We start from the raw sequence: 18,439 nt of genomic DNA, 5'->3' as shown, positions 1-18,439 counted from the left end.
ATTTACATAGTAAATAGAGGAACGTTTGCATAGTTGCTTGTGTAGGTATAACATATCTCTCAAAAGATATTTTAGAATCACGGTTGCTTGTGGGAAATGCAACTGGTTCCTCATTACCAGCAATGGGAGGAAAATTTCTTACTACCCTTTTCATACTTTTAGAATTTTGATATTTGATATTTAATTCAAATCTTATATCTGCATACTTATAAAATCTTGGAAATAATTTTCCAGCCTGTTTCAAAACATTGAAAAATAGAATATTGGTTGGATTTGAGGCCATTCATGAAAAATACAAAGCTGCACTAACTTCCAACTAAGTTGTAAGAACAAAGATTGACATGGGGAGAAATAAAATTCAACAAAACTTTTACACAATTGGCACATGGAATTTACAAAAAGAATACAGTGATTGGTTTTACCCAACCAACAATGAACTTATTCTGTTTAGATCTACATAGTTCAATGAGAAATAATCTTGAGATGAGCCATTAAATTTGAGCATGGAAAAAAATCAGAACTTGAAACTAGCCTTTTGATAACTGATTCACAAAGTATTAAACCAAAGTTTAAAAAGTAACGAATCTTGCTCAATCATGTAGATCTCACTAAAAGTATTTTATTAATGATGAGCTAATTATAGCTAAGAAATTTTGTGTGCTAATAAAATTTTAAATGTTATTTCATCTCTATCTCAAACTTCTCAAATTTTGTTTTTGTATATGTTTATCATTTGCATAAGATATTAGTACAGAGGTACACGCGTATGGTGTTCAATTTAATATACTCCTACTGGGGAGATACGCTCAACCTGTTTAATTGATGAGATTTGTGATAAAGTGTGGAGACCACTGCTTTAGAGAAGAGCCTCTCGTTTGATTGATTTGGGCAGTGAGGGGGACTGTGGAGGGGAAAGAAGGAAAGAGAGAGGTCAGAAGGCTTGAAGGTAGTTATCACGTACCTCAGAACCCAGGAGCGCAGGACATTACAGCCTCCAGTTCCCAGGAAGCAGAATTCTAGAGTCTCTAGGCAGCTGGAAACAAAAGAGTTTGGAATTCTTCTTTCTCTAAGGCTCTAAAGAAAGGTTGTTGGGTGAGGAAGGGATCACTTGTGCCTGGTAAGAATCAGAAATGGCTTCATCGAGGGATGTAGGATGCTCAGCTGAGCTGCCAATCACTGACTGAGTAAGGAGAATAGGGTTTCTTCCTCAGAATCACCCGAAAAATCAGCTCCCGGAGGCAGGCAACAGGAATCTGGCTTGTTATAAGACCTAAGTCCCTCTGACGGGGTCTGCTTGTCCCAGAGAACCAGAGATTGCTCCTGCCAGCATGAAGGGCTGTGCAGTCCTGTTGGTCTTTATTGTTTTGTTTTGTTGCTTGAGGCCAGCAGGATTTTAAGGCAGGGGGTGGAAACCAGCGTAAGTTGTGAGTTCTGCATCTTAACCCTCGTTTGTCTTCCTCTCAGGGCCTAGCTCTATGATACATGTTGGGGATGGGGGGTCAGCACCCCTTTCCTGGAAAGGGCCAGATAAAACATAATTTAAGCTTTGGGGGCCATATGAGTTCTGTCACAGCTACTCAACTCTCCATTGTGGTGTGGAAACAGCCATCAGTAAGGCAAGCAAATGGGCGCGGCCTTGTTCCCATAAGCCTTTATTTACAAAGCAGGCCCAGTTTGTGACCCCTGCTGTCCACAGGTATGTACCCCTCACACCCCATAGCAGGGCAGTTCTCTTGTGGCTTCGTTACTTAAAGCCCCCGTGGCCTCTCAACTGGGGAAGAAACTAACAACCTTAGCTGCTTCTAGGCAGGTGCAGAAAATGACTCAGGATGAAAATATGTACGGCCTCTGGTCCAGTACCATGAGCAGTTATCAGAAATTTCACCCACTCCCTCACTCCAGCCAGGCTCTTCTATTTAGGAAGGACAGATTGTTTCAAGAAAGGAAGGCCTTCAGGAAAAGCAGCAGCCAACAGAGAGCGAGCTCTTGACCTTATTCCTATTTTAAATTATGCAGGGGAGGGCACTTTATTATTGTCCCTCTACCCACCCCCACCCCCAGTACTTTCTCCCCTGTCACCCTGTCACCAGCCCCCTCTAGCTCACCAGTGGTGGGCCGGACTTCCAGAAGGCCCCATGGAGCAGTGGTGTGGACTCCCCCAAAAGACATTGCATTTGTAATATAAGATAAAAGATACAAGACAATAGACTGGCATGTGTGAAGCAATGCTCCCACCTTTGGAAAACTTTCAAGAAAATAAAATGGAAGGAATATAAGAAGATTAATCTTCCCCTTTCAAAAAACCCCAAAACAATAAGTCTCAAAAGTTGTCCTTACATGTCCACATGTCTTTCATTTTTGCTGAAATCGGGTGTATATTTCTGCCTATGCAGGTAATACTTGACCTTTGTTATCCTATTTTTTTTTTTTCTTTTCATAGGAAGAGTTTAACTGGGACTCCTAGAAACAACATCACGTTTTCTGTGGTTTCCCTCTGGACATTCACAAACAAAGGTTAATTTCTTTGCCTGCCTGACCCTAGGAGCAGAGCAGTTACTTAAAGGAACCACCTGGAAAACTCTTCAGAAGGAACTTGCCATTGTATTCCCTCCCCGTGGAGCATCTTTTATGCACCTGCTTCACTTTTTTTCCCTGATGGTGGTTCTAGACAATGAAAAATTATAGGCAGCATCCAGGCAGGGCCGTCCTCCACCTTGGCTCCCGGGTTCTGGCGTCCGTGGGGCTGAGGGACTTAACCTCAGGACACAGCCAGCGGGGCTGACCGGGTCTCCCGCTCTTTGACAGACTCGGCCTCGGGCAGACCTCGGGGATGAAGGCTGTCGGCATCCTGGCGCTGATTGGCTGCTTCACGGTCCTTGAGTCCAAAGTCTACACTCGCTGTAAACTGGCAAAAATATTTTCGAGGGCCAACCTGGACAATTACTGGGGTTACAGCCTTGGAAACTGTAAGATATCTTCCTTCCCGCTCCCTACCTCCCCTCATCTCTGCCCTGAGACCCCAAATGCCCCGTCGGCCTCCCCTTCTCCTTGTCGTCCCCGCCCTGGAAGGCTGCAGGGGCGCTCCTCGCCTTCTGCTCGCCCTCAAGGCCGGCTCCTGGGATCCGGTGCTGGCCACCCCGATGAGGGCAGGGGAGCACGGGCCTCCCCAGCTGGCGCTCAGGTGTGCCTGCCTGCCCCCGGTCCCTCAGCCTCCTCCAGGGCCACGGTGTGTTGGGCGGTGACAGCTAACAGGATTAAGGGAAGCAGTGTTTTCTTCTCCCCTGCAGGGATCTGCATGGCCTACTACGAGAGCCACTACAACACTTCAGCCCAGAAGGTGCTGGAAGACGGAAGCATCGACTACGGCATCTTTCAGATAAACAGCTTCACCTGGTGCCGAAGTAAGAAGCTGCAGGAGAAGAACCACTGCCATGTAGCCTGCTCAGGTACAGTCTGGTCTTCCAAAACTGCCATCCTTAGAAAGAAAGGCAGGAAAGCTGATGGAATATCCACCCATTTTCTGCCTTAACTAAAATTTGGAGTTCAGACTGGCAGAGAGATAGATCTGTACGGGCCAGGAAACTTCACCACTTCCCCAAGGGCTCGGGTACTGGGGGCTACCTGTCCAGAGATGACTCATTCCTTATGGGATAGTGTTTATTAAAGCAGGGAGATAGACAAAAGAACACAACCCTTTCATTTGATATCTTCAGTAAGAAGGAGAAAACTCTTTGCCAACAGCTTCCCATAAACCAGTTCCTCGAAGGATGCCCTGGGCTTCAGAAGGAAGAGATATAATTAAAATTATGGAAAGTTTTTAGACAATGCAGTGGTATTTGACCTGGATCTTGAGGAGTGAAAAAAAAATTTGGATATTCAAAGATAGAGAAGTCATTCCAGGAAAAATGAATAGCAAAAGGAAAGAGATGAATGTGGGCAGTTGTGGGACATGTACAGGGAATGGTGAGAAGTTTGTTTTATCTGGAAAAGGGGGTGTGAAGAGGAATAACAGGAAATGTGGTTGAAAAGGTCAATTACTACCTTTTCGTCAAGGACCTTGAAAGCCAGGCTAAGGAGCGTATACTTAGTTCTGCCTGCCATAGGAAACCAGTGGAGGGGAGGGGAGTAAGCAATGCTTCGGAAAGATTAATCTGCAAGCAGGCTGTGACAAAGCTTAAAGAAAAGACTATTTAAGTGCCCCTGCAACTGTTGTGGCAAGAGACCAAAAGGGGTCATGGATGGGGCCAGGGAGAAGAGGGGAATGGCAAAGATATACTGGAAAAGGCTAAGTGGACAGAGCTCAATAAGTGATTGTCTTGTTTGCTGCCCTCTAAAACATAAGCTCTGTAAGGGTATTTGTCTGCTTTGTTCTCTGATGAATCTTCAATGCCTAGAATGATGCTGGCACATAGTAGGTGCTCAATTACTATTAGGTGAATAAATGAATGCAGAAAGCAAGGAGCCAGGGTGAAGTCAGAGAATCATAACGTTCAATGGCAAATATTTTGAGAGCAAGAAATAAACATATTTTAATTTTTCTTTGACATATAAAAGACAGGCAATAAATTTGTTTGAATACACGAAAGACTGAATAATACGTTAATTTATATACTAACTCTTCCCTGACCCTATGTTAAAACAGGATGCTCACTATACCTTCTGAAGCAGACCAGCCAATTGTTGATAAGCCCTTAATTTAGAACATTCTTTTGTTTCGTCAAAATTCGCCTCTTTACAGCTTTCTCCCATTAATCCTAGTTATTTGCCCTATTTCATGCAAAGAAATGTGTTAAATGTTTGAAAATGATTAATAGATATTTCTCCCCTTGAGTTTCTTCTCTATGAACTAAAACATTCCGAGTCTTCACCTTTCTTACAGGTTATGGCTTGTGAGCCCCTCCCCCTCCGGGTCAACCTCATTAGTATCCTCTAACAGCTTCCAAATACAGTCTTCCTGTCAAACAAGGCAGATTAGATGTGTGCATTTACCTCCCACGCCTGGCAGAATTTAATTCGCACCCCACCCACCTACTCACAGATGACCACATCCTAATCCCTGGGTCCTGTGAACATGACCTTACATGATAAAAGAGACTGCAGTTGTGATTAAGGGTACAGAATTTGAGATGGGGAAATTATCCTGGATTATCCAGGTGGACCCAATTAATCATTGAGTTCTTAAAAGTGGAAAATCTTGGGAAGCAGATGTGGCGCAACTGATGGAGCTTCCACCTCCCATACAGGAGGACCTGGGTTCAGTCCCTGGGGCCTCCTGGTGAGAGGGAAGAGGAGGAAGCATGCCCACTTGGCAAGCCAGTGCCCATGTGAGTGCCTGCACCATGAGCCAGTGCCTGCATGAGTGCCTGCGCAAATGCCTGTGTGGTGAGCCAGTGCTCTAAGAGGGTGAGTTGTGCAGCAAGATGATGATTCATCAGGAAAGAGACAGAGGGAGAGTTGAGGTGGACCACAGCAGAAACCAGGAACTAAGGTGGCACAATTGACAGGGAACTGCTCTCCCCATCAGAGGTCTCCAAGATTGAATCCAGGTGAATCCTGGAGAGGAGAGGATGGGGAGAGAAGACAACACAGACAGCTAAAACAGCACAGTGGGAGGAGGGGAAGGGGGGAAGATAAATAAATAAAACTTGAAAAAAAAGTGGAAAATCTTTCTGGGCTATGGTCAGAGAAAGATTTGTCAACAGAAAGAAAAAGGAGGAAAGATTTTACATGTGAAAGGGACTCGGCCCACCATGGCTAGCTTTGAAGACAGAAGAAGGGGCACAAATGCAAGGAATGCAGTTGACCTAGTGAAGCTGGGAAATGCCATCAGCTGACAACAAGCAAGCAAATGGCATTTTGGTCCTATACCTGCAGTGATCTGACTTCTGCTAAAACCCAAAGAAGCAAGGAAACAGATCCTCCTCTACAACCTCCAGAAAGGAACACAGCCCTGCCAACAGCTGGATTTAAACCTGGTGGGACCCACATCAGACTTCTGACTACAGATCTGTAAGAATAAATTTGTGTCATTTAAACCACTGTTGAATTTGTTACAGCAGCAACAGAAAACTAGTTCATCTCACCTCCATCTTGATATACTACTAAAATAACAATAAAAATATTTAAGAATAAATAAGATAAGATAAAAAGGCGTAAAGCTACAGAGACAAGGTAAATGGGAGAGGACACAATACCAAAAAATTTAGAGGCTAGAAAGCATAAGGACAAGTGGTGACTAATTTAGCAGATTAGAGAAATCTGAATATTGACTAAATTAGCAGATTAAAGAATTCTGAATTCCAGCAGCAGGAAAAGGCAACCACAGGATGTCAAAAAGACTCAGAAATCAGCAGCATCAGGTACTTCTGGAAAGTTGAGTGAAGGCAAGCTGAAAAGAGTGAAATCAATTGAAATTCTGACTAAGAAGCAATTAGACCACCAGATTCTCTCCTAACTCCAAACGTTTATCGACTGCACCTCTCTAACTCTGATGAAATGCTGAAACTTTCTTCTCTGGACAGAGTAAAATAGAAAACCTCTTGACTGAGAGACCTCAATAAGCTTGGAGGGTGAGCAACCAGACTAAGGACATGGGAGACTGAGCTAAATTTCCCAGCCACCTTCTCCCACAGTGATGGGATCCTACAATGATAGCAGCCAGGCTCTACTCCCTAGATGAGAAGTTTCTGTTCTGGGGAATCATGCCAGTCTAAAAGAAAAGAACTTGAAATTCTGAGTGGGAACTCCCAATGAATAAGATCGGCCAGAGCTCCCTATAGTGAGATGCACAGTTGAAAATACCCAGTTTTGTTCACAGATCAGCTTTTTAGTGCCCCTTGCTTAAATAGACATGGACAACCAAGGATCACCAGATTTCAAAGGAGCATCAGTGACAGAAAATAATGAGGCCAGGAAAACAGATAAAAGTAACTTTTTGGAAACCAAGACTATGCAGAGAAAGGAAATTTTCAAAATAAAAACAACTATCATTAATATTTTCCAGTAAGAGAGGTTGTTACATTAATGAAATAAGAACTGATGCTATTTTTGAAAAAGAAACATTCAGAGAACAAAATAAAGAGCTCCTGGAAATTAAAAATATGATAGCAGAAATGAAAAAAAAATTGATTAGTTGGAAGATAAAACTGAAAAAATCTCAAAACACATAATAAAAATGATAGATTGGAAAAATAGGAGAAATAAAGATAAGAAAATGAATGGATCTGCATAATACAAGTTCATAAGGTGATAATAGAAACAATAGAGAGGATGAAATCCTCAGAAAGAAAAAAAACATTTCCATAATAGAAGGGTATATGTGTCCAATTTGTAAGGTCCATTCCATGACAAGTTGCAATGGATTAACAGACTCACACTACTAATTCACATACTCATGAAATTTCCAGGACCTTAAGAGAAACAGAATACACTACTGGCCTCCAAAAGTGAAAAATCATGTTCTGTATAAACAATTAAGCATCAAAGTGGCATCAGACTTCTCAATAACAGTACTGGAAGCTGAAAGAAAATGGAGCAATATTTTCAAAAGTCCTAGGAAAAATTATTTCCAAAGTAAAATTCTGTACCAAGCAAACTGCCAATAAATTGTGAGTGTAGCATGAATACATTTTTAGACAAGGCAGTTGTTTTTAAAAGTGTTGACCTCTTGTATTAATATCAGAAACAATCCTGGCTAGAAAACAGCAAACTATGTTTTATTTGAGGAGGGAAACCACAAGAAAAGTGACATAACATGTTATAACAGCAGGTCGTTACCACCTCCTGGCTCAAAGAGAAATGGAGAGAGAGCTCTGACTAGCACCAGAGACAGAGATTATGCATGGAGAGGGCCACCTTTAGGAACTGTAACTCCCTTTAAGAGACAGTTTGTCCTGAATGATCTTATGGGAAAAGGGCTTGAGGGATAAATATCCCAAACTCACTCATCTCCCACCCCCTAGCTCTGCTTGTGCTCACCCATTTTTCATCCCTACCAGAAGTCAGAAGACAAGGGAACCTATGGCTACCATCCATATGGGTCATCCCCTTAGGACAAATAGCAGGGTGATGAAGGGTAGAATAGATATGTAGGGGAGCAAAGAGAAGGCATCCAGCACATGTTACATGCATCCTTTCCCAGGAAACTACTGGAGAAGATGCTCTACCAAATGGAGGAAGTAAATCAAGAAATAGAAAGACATGGGATCCAGGAAATGAGAGAGTCAATAAAGGAGAGAGAAAGAGGGAATGCTGGAGAGGATGGTGAAGGAAGATCCCAGGATCATTTTTTAATTATTTCAAGTTTAATTTCATTGTTGTTGGAGAATAAACCTTTACAGTTTTTGAGCCTTGTTTCATGGCTCAGTATAGGTTCTAATATGTGGATGTGAATTTGAAAAAAAAAAAAAAACTTGTATTCTGCTGGGTTTTGGGTAGGTGTTCTATACATGACTATTCTATCCTTACTTACTTTCTTCTATCAAATACTGAGAAAGAAGTATTGACATCTCTAACTACAATTATAGACTTGCCTAGTTCTCCTTTAAGTTTTGTCAGTTTTTAAAGGTGCATACACATTTAGGATTCTTATATCATCTTGATAAACTGACCCTTTTGTCATTATGACTTGTCCCTACCTAACTCTGGTAATATTTCTTAATCCAAAATCTACTTTGATAGTACTATAGCCACTCCAGCTATCTTCTGATAAGTATTTACCCGGCATATATATTTTTCCATTCTTTTTTTTTTTAGCCTATCTGTGCCTTTATATTTAAAATGAATTTCTTACAGACAGCAGATACTTAAGTCTTGCTTGTATAATCAGTCTGGCAATCTCTTCTTTTCAAAATATAAGGTGTTGACAAACATTTTCTTAAAAGGCCAGATATTAAATATTTTAGACTTTGCAGGCTATTTCAATTATTCAACTCTGTCATTGAGGTGTGAAAGCAGTCACAGAAAATAAATAAAAGAGCTCTTTAGCATATTTATAATCATTGTTTTAAGTTTGTTTTCCACTAACTTCACCAATTCTGTCAGTTCTGGGTCTTTCCATTGACCAATCTTTCTGGTTATGGGTCACATTTTAATACCTAATTTAACATCTAAAATATTTTTATTGGATGCTGTTCAGTAGGTTGCATTGAGTGTCTAGCTTATATTGTGATCCTTCAAGAGTGTTGAAATTCATTTTGGAATGAATGTTGAAGTTAATTCTCGGCTTACACCTTTTGAGACTTGCGTTTTTTGTTGTTATTGCTGCTTTGTTTTTGTTTTTTTTTAATTAAATTGTCTTTTTTATAAGGCACATAGATCACAAAAAATGTGACATTAAAAAAATAAGAGGTTCCCACATACCCCACATCCCACACCCCCACTCCTCCCACATCAGCAACCTCTTTCATCATTGCACTTGGTGAATACATTTTGGAGCACTGCTGCACCACATGGATTATAGTTTACATTGTAGTTCACACTCTCCACTGGTACATTCAATGGGTTATGGCAGGATATATAATGTCCAGCATCTGTCCCTGCAATATCATTTAGGACAACTCCAAGTCCCAAAGATGCCCCCACATCACATTTTTTCTTCCTTCTCCTTTCCCTCAGCAGCTACTGTGCCACTTTCTCCACATCAACGCTACTTGCTTTGAAGGTTTGTTAGGAAGTTCTAGAGTCGTCTTTATGGGAGGGCAAGTTTAGTCCTACTATCAAGGCATGACTTTTCCAGGGCCTCTTCTGAAGATCCCACAGGTTCAGCAAGTTCGCTTCCCCCCGGCTTGGTCGTAAATCACAGGTGTCCCACCACTGTCTGAGCTCTGTGAATTGCTCAGCAAACTGTAGATGTCCTCTGGCTAGCCTAAGGAGTTTTATCCCCTCCTGCCCATTTTAAGATTCAGCCACAGGTGCCGTGAATCCCTTCCACAAAGTCCTTGTGCTCTTGCTCTGGGTAGCTCCTACCTGGCAGGTACTCTGCCCCCCAAATCCCAGCTGCCTTGGCCTCTCACCTCTGCCTCTCAATTTGGATTGTCATCCTCCAGACAGCGGCCAGGACAGTGCCCCTGGGCAGAGCGTCAGGGCAATCACAGGCTCACCACTGGCTTCCTAGCTCTGGAGGATCATAATCCTCCATGCAGTTCGTAAACTGCATGCATTAGTATGCAGAGTCCTAATTTAATATGGTTCAATCATATTCCAATTTTAAAAGTATGGGCAAATGTACATTTACAAGATAATCTTTGATCCTAGAAAATTGAGATGTTGGATAGCTCGTGGTTAGAGATGAAGGACCATTCACCTCTGCTTTCTTATTACAAATAAATCGGGAATTTAGGGACAGCTTTAAAATTGGAAACAGGAGGTTGGTTTCCTATCCTGGTCACTCCTCAGTGACTGGTCTCCCTTCACCTCAGGACAGAGAGACTTTCATTGCGGAGCAATGTTATTCTGCCCCATGTATTACAGAAGTAGGGGTACTTGTCATGGGAACCTGGGAACAAGGTGGCCTTAGGGGATTCTTACAAGGTCTATGACACTATGTATATGTGCAGTGTATATCTTCGTGAGCTATACAGTCTTCTCACTCCAAACCAAGTTGTATTCTTAAACTCTTGCTTCCCTCACCCAAGTCTTTGGATAGTACGTACATGCTCATACACCAGGCATGTGTGTATATTGCATATATATAAATGTGTATGCAAAATTTGTGATACAATGGCAGTATTCATTTTTTCAAATAGCACATCATTAAAATAAGAGATGCTTAAGGAAAGGAGATTACTATCTCTCCAGGCTAGTCTAGGCAGCTGATGTTGATCTCTATTTCTCCGCAGCCTGGTAGTCCCGAGTTGGCTTTTGTCGTTTCAGAGAAGGGAAAGAGATGTAAAACAGTGGGCATGCTAGCTCTATTTTAGCTGGCTGCTGGGGCAGAGAAAGAGATTTTGAAGGAGAACTAAGCTAACTGAAAATAAGTCGTTCTTTTTGTGTAGCTTGTTGCTGAGTTGTCGTTGGATGTGGGAGAGTGAACCGGCCCATTGAATAATGCTTTGCTGTTCAACATACCCTTTCCTTATTCACATTTGACAGAACAGAATTGTCTGTTTGGAGTCAATGGGGCAGAAACACTCCTTGGCAAGAACCCTTGGCTGCTCTTATCTTAGATCATTTTCTGCCCCTCTGCTGCCCCTCTGTGGCTGTTTCATTTCATTGTAACATTTCAGAACTGTGTCGGGCTCCATTTCCCAGCCCCCACCGTCCTTAACATATTTTTGCTAAGCAATTTCAAAAATCACCTCCAATTAGCACTTTCAGCAAGTCTCAGCTGGGCAGCAAAATGCTCTAGCAAAGTGGAGGCTGAAGACTTCTTAGGGGGGCTCCCCTTCCAGGGCTTGCATCCCTGCTTCTCCCACACACTGTGAGATACCTTAGGCCTGTTGTCCACACCTCCTCCAGCCAGGCAAACCGCCTCACCCCAAATACGAGCCTTGCTTTTTTGTGTGTACAAGCCTGGGTGTGCCCTGTCCTCAGCAGCTTTTGCCTCCTCATGGCTGGCGTGTGCTGTGTGTCCCTCCCACCCCTTGAGGCCCCGCTGGACCCACTGCCCTGGGAAACATGCCCTGACCCCATTTCAGCACAAACCCCCAGGAGCACAATGCATAGAAAGCATTTATGTACACAAAAGAAAGTGTTGCTAAGTCATTTTACCACATATCAGATACCAAACGCCCATGTCTGGATAACCTCATATATAAGTAATTAGTTGAAAAATTAAAGTCTTTACATTTTTATTATCAACTTCATCAGCACACAGTATTCAATAAACCGGAATCTTGGCGTAAGTGGCCTCTGTCGGAAGGAAGCTGTAGAATACAATATAAATTCAGCCCTAGGCTAGAAGGCGGCTCAGCCATTTCCTGGGTGTCTGACCTCAGTTTTCAGAGCCAGTGATGACACCTCCAAAATGGATGTTCTGAGGACTGAGACAGTGCGGGAAGAAGCTCAATGGGTCTGGCAAGAGTTAACTTGTCCATATATGTTAACTAATAATAATATCCAGTGTTACTCTGAATACTTACATCGCTAGAAACAAGGCAAAAGACTTTTATAAATCAACACAACTGTGTTTTGCACAGCAAAACTGTTACTAAATCTCATGAATTTGCATATGGTGATTCAATTTGCTTACCACAGATATATCTTAATTTTCTCCTGATGATCAGAACTTTGTTTCAAATAAATAAACCACATTTAAAATGAATTTGCTTAAAAAAAAAATCCATGATTCCCACTATCTTCTAATTAAGGCTAACTGAAAGAGCAATATAATTAGCAGTTAAATCAGCATACTCAAGGAAAAGTTCCATTTTCGACTGAATTTACAAAATAACGGGTGTTACAATGCTCTATTAAAACGCAACATTTTAGGCTAACATTATCTTTGATTGTTTTGATAATGAAAGTAATGCATTTCTATTGTAGACACTTTAGCAAATATACAGAAAAGAATTTAAATCATTGGTAATCCCACAATTGGGAGCTAATCCTGCTTAAAATTTGGAGAATTTATGCTATCTTTTTTTTCTAAACCAATGCTGCCCAATAGAACTTCCTGGAATGAAGGAAAGTTCTAAATCAGTGCTATCCAATACAGGAACCACTGACTTCAAGTGGCTCTAGAGCATTTGAAATATAGCTAGAGCAACTGAGGCACTGAGGGTTTAATTGTACGTAATTTTAATTAATTTAAATTTACTATTCATGTGTGGCTAATGGCTACCAAGTTGAACAGTCAGTATAGCTCTAGATAGATATTTTTACAAAATCTTTAGGCACATGTTCCTATATTATTAAGCATCCTGTGAATCCATAATCTAAATGGCTCCTTATATCATTATATAGATATATCACTAATTTGAACATGTCCTAATTATTAGGCAGTTAGACTTTTCCCATATTAACTCTTATAAATAAAGCTACAGTAAACCACTTTGCAAATATATCTTTGTCCAGAGTTATGATTATCTTCTTAGGCTTGATTGAGAAAGAGAAATTTCTAGGTGCAAGGATAGGAACAACTTTAAGGTTGATTATATATGCTGCTATGTTGCTCTCCTGAAAAGCTGAACACTTTATGCTCCCACCAGCAAGTATTCAGGAATGCCTGTCTCATTGTACCTTGTCGACACTGAGCATTACCCAATTTTAGAAAAGTCTTTGCTTAGTTGATAATCAAAAACAATATCGACGGAAGCAGATGTGGCTCAGGCAGTTGGGCATCTGCCTACCAGATGGGAGGTCCCGGATTTGGTTCGTGATGCCTCCTAAAAATGAGCAAGACAGCAAGCTGACACAACAGGTTGGTGCAGCAGGTTGGTACAACAGGCTGGCATGACAAGCTGCCACAACAAAATGATGCAAAAAGATGATGCAACAAGAGGACACAATGAGGAAACCCAAGAGATTCAACAAACAGGAAGCAGATGTGGTTTAAGCAATTGGGCACCTCCCTCCTTCATAGGAGGTCCCAGGTTTGGTTCCTGGTGCCTCCTAAAGATGAGCAAGATAGCAAGCTGACACAACAGGCTGGCGCAGCAGGCTGGTTCGATGGGCTGGCATGGTGAGCTGCCACAACAAGATGATGCAACAAGGGGACACAACGAGGAAACACAATGAGAGAGACAACAAACAGGGAGTGGATGTGGCTCAAGCAATTGGGCTCCTCCCTCCCTCATGAGATGTCCCAGGTTCGGTGCCCAGGGCCTCCTAAAAAAGAAGCAGACACAGAGAGCACACAACAAATAGACACAGCAGACAGTGAGTGCAAACAACAAGGAGGGGAGAAAAATAAATAAATAAATAAATAAATAAATAAATAAATAAATAAAGTCTTTTTTAAAACTGATATCAAGGTGTTTGGACTTCTATGTCTTTGATTGGTGAATGCGATCATCATGGAGACAGACACCCAGATTCCCCTTTAAGGGAAGCAGGTTGAATGGTTATCTACTTGGCTGCTGCTTGAGAGTTCGTGTTGGCTGCAGACAGGGGTACCTTTTTCTATTTATTTGTCTGTTTTTCTGTCATGTATCTGTTGACAAGGATTTTGAGGCCCCTTCCAGGAAAGCAGGAAAGAAAGCTGACATTAGTAAAGTTTCCACCCAATGATTTGTTAAGTGTGAGGCAACAGAAAAAGTGGTAAAGACAAAGATCAATTGTATTCGATGTGAAAGATAAAATGATGTGTACTTGAAGAATACCTTGTATGATGTTTTCCAGAGGCACAAACTGGAAACACATTTTCAAAATTACAATAGAAAAAAAATTAATATTTACCTGTAAAGAGATCTTACATGTCAAATTACCACAAGTAGAGAAAACATGGTACAATCCTGTTACTTGTGTATTTCTATAGGACACAATGCCAACTATGAAAACATTCACACATTGTGTCTTCTCTAAACATATTTCCAAACCCCTCAGGACTGGGGTTTGCCTCTTAAACTTCACTGAGTCCAAAATATGGATGGTTTTGAAACATAAAGCTTCATTTATTTGTGAAGACGCAACAAAAATGAGAATATGGCTCTGTAGGAAAAGTCCGTTCTTCTAACCTTTCTGAACCAAAAACAGGAAAGTGCAGAACACCTGATTCAGAGCTCTTCCAACAACCAAGTCTCAGCTACCCCATATCTGCTCTTTTTTACAGCCTTGATCACTGATGACCTCACAGATGCGATTATCTGCGCCAAGAAAATCGTTAAAGAAACGGACGGGATGAACTACTGGTAAGAGTCTTTCCTTGGGAGACTTTGGCTGACATGGGCAAAACTCACAGTGTGTCTATCCATTGTGGCTACAAGGGACATTGATAAACTCGCCTCCATAGAGTGGTCCACCAATTGTAATGTGACCTTCTCTTCTCTAACAGTACATGGGTGCACAGTGAGCACAGTAGGAAGGACTAATGTGGGGTGAAGGGATGGGATTGAGTCATCGTAATTTGCTTTTCTCATTAAAGTATTCCAAGTAAGGAAGAAAGAGGTATTTTCCAATGTGAATTGGAAAGAATCAATGAAATCAACACAACAGTAAAAAGCTTGAGTCTGCTCTAAACTTGGATAAGACTTTGGAGGTCTACTTCAACATTTTGTGGGAAAACAAGAGAGCAAGCAGCAGTGAGAGAACATAACCATTTGTTAGATAACTTGGCGGATATTTTCCTAGGGTTGTACAAGGGATATTATGTAGTTCCTAATGAATATTGCTAGTCAGGTCATCGTCTTGGGTAATCCCAGTTTTCAGAGATGTGGTTAACTAACTGACCCATCCTTAGAGAAGCTGTTGACTTGTCACTAAAGCTAATAATGCTTAGGAGAAAACTGGGAAGAGAAAAAAGTCTCACAAGACAAAATGTAGGGACTTTGGATCTCAGAAGCAAATGAAACACAATCCTGGGCACTGATGGTTGTTTGGCGGTAATGATGTATGGTGTTTGAACCTGAGGCTATCTGGATTGTCACATTTGCTTCTTTCTATTGACTCTGCTTCCCTCTTCTCCTTAGGCAAGGCTGGAAGGAACACTGTGAGGGCAGAGAACTGTCTGAGTGGAAAAAGGGATGTGAGGTTTCATGAACAGGAGGTGGACCAAGGCCGCTTTGCAATGACTTCCCAGGATTTGTAACGAATGTCAAAATTCTTGTGTTATCTTGCCCCCTCCTCCCCTAATAATCCTTCTCAAGATGGAGAGGGAAAACTAAGCTATATTTTTAAGGAAATAAATATTCCCATTTAAATGTCTTCACCTTACCCTGGCTCCGTTTCAATGATGTCCTGGGAGCGTGATGGCTTGAGAAGTCACCTTCAGAATGGTATAGCAAAAACCTTCCCCTCCTCACAGGTTCGGCTCCTGTGGCCCTGAAATGGCTGGCCATTTAAAAACAAGACTCTGAGGCTAGGAGAACACCAGCTGAACGACATTGCCAGGTCGTGGGCCATTTTATGCCAACCCTTGTGCTAGAGCAGTAGGTCATCCTTCCCCCTGCCTGGGGGACACACCGTATTCCCCAGCCCAACACCGCTGGAGGGAACGTTCCTGCTTCCCCAGCAGATCAGCGCTCCAATGGGACCAAGTGGATGGAGTCCCAGCTTCACCCCCAGCGTCCAGAGATTCCCCCACATCATCCCAACTTCCATTTAAATTAACCCTATCAACTTCCAGAACCACACTTACATCTTCATGTAAACTGTGATTTTATTAGTTTCGTCAGAAATTTGGTGGCCTTCTAAAGGGAGTTTCATTTCATGTGACAGTGGGGTAAGAATCTCAGACCCCAAACAGACATACCCAAACATCCGCTGCAACAGGCAGGTGCGGTGCCCTCTGCTGGTCCACCCAGCAGGGCAGCTCTCTGCTTGCAGAGTTTTTTCTGTTCTCTGTAGACTTGTCTCTGTCCTGCTGGGGTACAAGGGGTTGGGGCTTCGTTCTAGTTTTAGGGGAAAGTAGCAGGCCCAGGTTGAATGCAACCTGACCTGGAGAATGCACTAAATAGAGGTTCGGTGGAGAAATAGTCATCCCTACAGTAAGTTTCTCACTTACAAGAAATTATCTCACTGAGCCAACTGATGGGTACTGTGATAGCATCTAAATAACTATTAAATATTCTCTTTCTGCCAACTCCCCACGTTTTACTTTTGGCTCATTCCATGCCCAGTGGCTTCACTTCCTTGCACAGGCTAAAATATTCTCAACTGTCACTTTCCAAAAAATAAAATTTTTTTGGTGTATTTCTAAATAAACACATAATCTTACAATAACTTACCAGACATCATGAACCACAGGAAAAAGCTGTTGATATTCATGTAAGAATTGAAAAGTAATTCTGTAAAATGGATGAAAATTTTTTGAAAAATTTAGGATCCATTAAACTAAACCAAATCAATAACTGTGCTTATAAAAGTCCATAAATATGCATTTTTCATTATTATTATCCTGCCACACATCTGCCTTGCAGTCCTGTCTTAGGCCAAACCTGCTGCTTCATTAAAATCAATGGCACCACGCTAACGATCTAGGTTAGCACAGACCTGGCGCCAGTCATTCAGAGCTGAGAAGGAAAGCCAAAAAAAAAACCCCAATCCCTAAAATGAGTGTTTTGAAATTCAGGGTGAAGGGAAATTAGAAGGCCCTATATCTTGATTGATCTCTCTTTTTGCAAAACTTATAAAAACTTCTAAGTGTGCAATCCTACTATTTCTCTCCCCTGATGTTTTGTTTACTTAGTATTTCTATAAATAAAAACTTAGGATGAAAAACTGTATTTTCATGGATAATTTCCCCAAATTAATGCCCTCAGAAATTCAAGAGGAAAAGATGACTTCTATTCTTGGATTACCTTTATTTAATAAAATATATTAAAAAGAAAACATTTATATTTCCTTTTACATTTTCCAAGGCATTGAGAAATAATTTTTTTTTTTCATTTTTTTCTCCCCCAACAACCTTCTGAGTAGGGATGTACCAAGTAGATGGCTGGGTAATAGGGTGTAGAGGGAAGCGGATGTGGCTTAACTGATAGAGCATCTCCCTACCACATGGGAGGTCCAGGATTCAAACCCAGGGCCTCCTGACCCATGTGGAGCTGGCCCACGTGCAGTGCTGATGCACGCAAGGAGTGCCCTGCCACGCAGGGGTGTCCCCCGCGTAGGGGAGCCCTATGCACAAGGAATGCACCTCCCACAAAAAAAAAAAATGCAGCCTGCCCAGGAGTGGTGCCACACACACAGAGAGCTGATGCAGCAAGATGATGCAACAAAAAGAGAGACACAGATTCCCAGTGCTGCCTGACAAGAACACAGACAGACACAGAAGAACACACAGCAAATGGACACAGAGAGCAGACAACCGGGGGGGGGGGCAATAAATAAAATAAATCTTAAAAAAATAATAATAGGGTACAGAGATGGGCAGATGTGGAGATGTGGCTGTAGTCTTTCTTTGATAACACCTCGGCCTGATTCTTGGACCTCTCCAGCCTCTGTCCCTTTGCATGCCCATTGCATCCTGTTGTTCCTCAACACATCATGGCTGGGTCTGCCAATTGTCCTGGAGCCTTTGGAACCCAGTATATCTTTTCTCCCTGGGGGTCTTTGTTCACGGTGTTACCAAGCCTGGAAGGTCATGCTCTTAGCCTGCAGCCCACTCAAGTCCTGCCCAAGTGAGCAGGGCAAGCTGAAGCCCCACCCTGTCCGTGAAGCCCCCTCTGCCTCTAACTCCTGAAAGCTCACTGTGAAGCACCCAATCTGAACTGAGGCCTGGACAGGTCTTTGACTTCTCTATTCTCCCCCAAACTCTTTTGCAATGCTAAGCACATACTAACTGATACTCAAAAATACTCGATGCTGATTTTAGTACCACTGAACATGTGAAAATAGTAGA

At 42.0% G+C, this 18,439-nt stretch overlaps 1 protein-coding gene across 1 annotated transcript; it reads left to right on the top strand.

Annotated features, from left to right (window-relative positions):
- The first annotated feature begins 1,097 nt into the window (after positions 1-1,097).
- On the top strand, positions 1,098-15,810 carry LOC101416168 (lysozyme-like protein 1). Its single transcript, XM_004480518.2, has 5 exons — positions 1,098-1,184; positions 2,806-2,966; positions 3,288-3,446; positions 14,711-14,789; positions 15,567-15,810. Exons 2-5 carry the CDS (start codon positions 2,831-2,833, stop codon positions 15,634-15,636), a joined length of 444 nt encoding a protein of 147 aa, XP_004480575.1. The 5' UTR covers positions 1,098-1,184; positions 2,806-2,830; the 3' UTR covers positions 15,637-15,810.
- The last annotated feature ends 2,629 nt before the right edge of the window (positions 15,811-18,439 follow it).

The sequence above is a fragment of the Dasypus novemcinctus genome, chromosome 5 (genome assembly GCF_030445035.2).
Source record: "Dasypus novemcinctus isolate mDasNov1 chromosome 5, mDasNov1.1.hap2, whole genome shotgun sequence".
Taxonomy (NCBI): Eukaryota; Metazoa; Chordata; class Mammalia; order Cingulata; family Dasypodidae; genus Dasypus; species Dasypus novemcinctus.
Note: the sequence above shows the minus strand (reverse complement) of the source record. Positions and strands in the feature narration are given on the sequence as shown.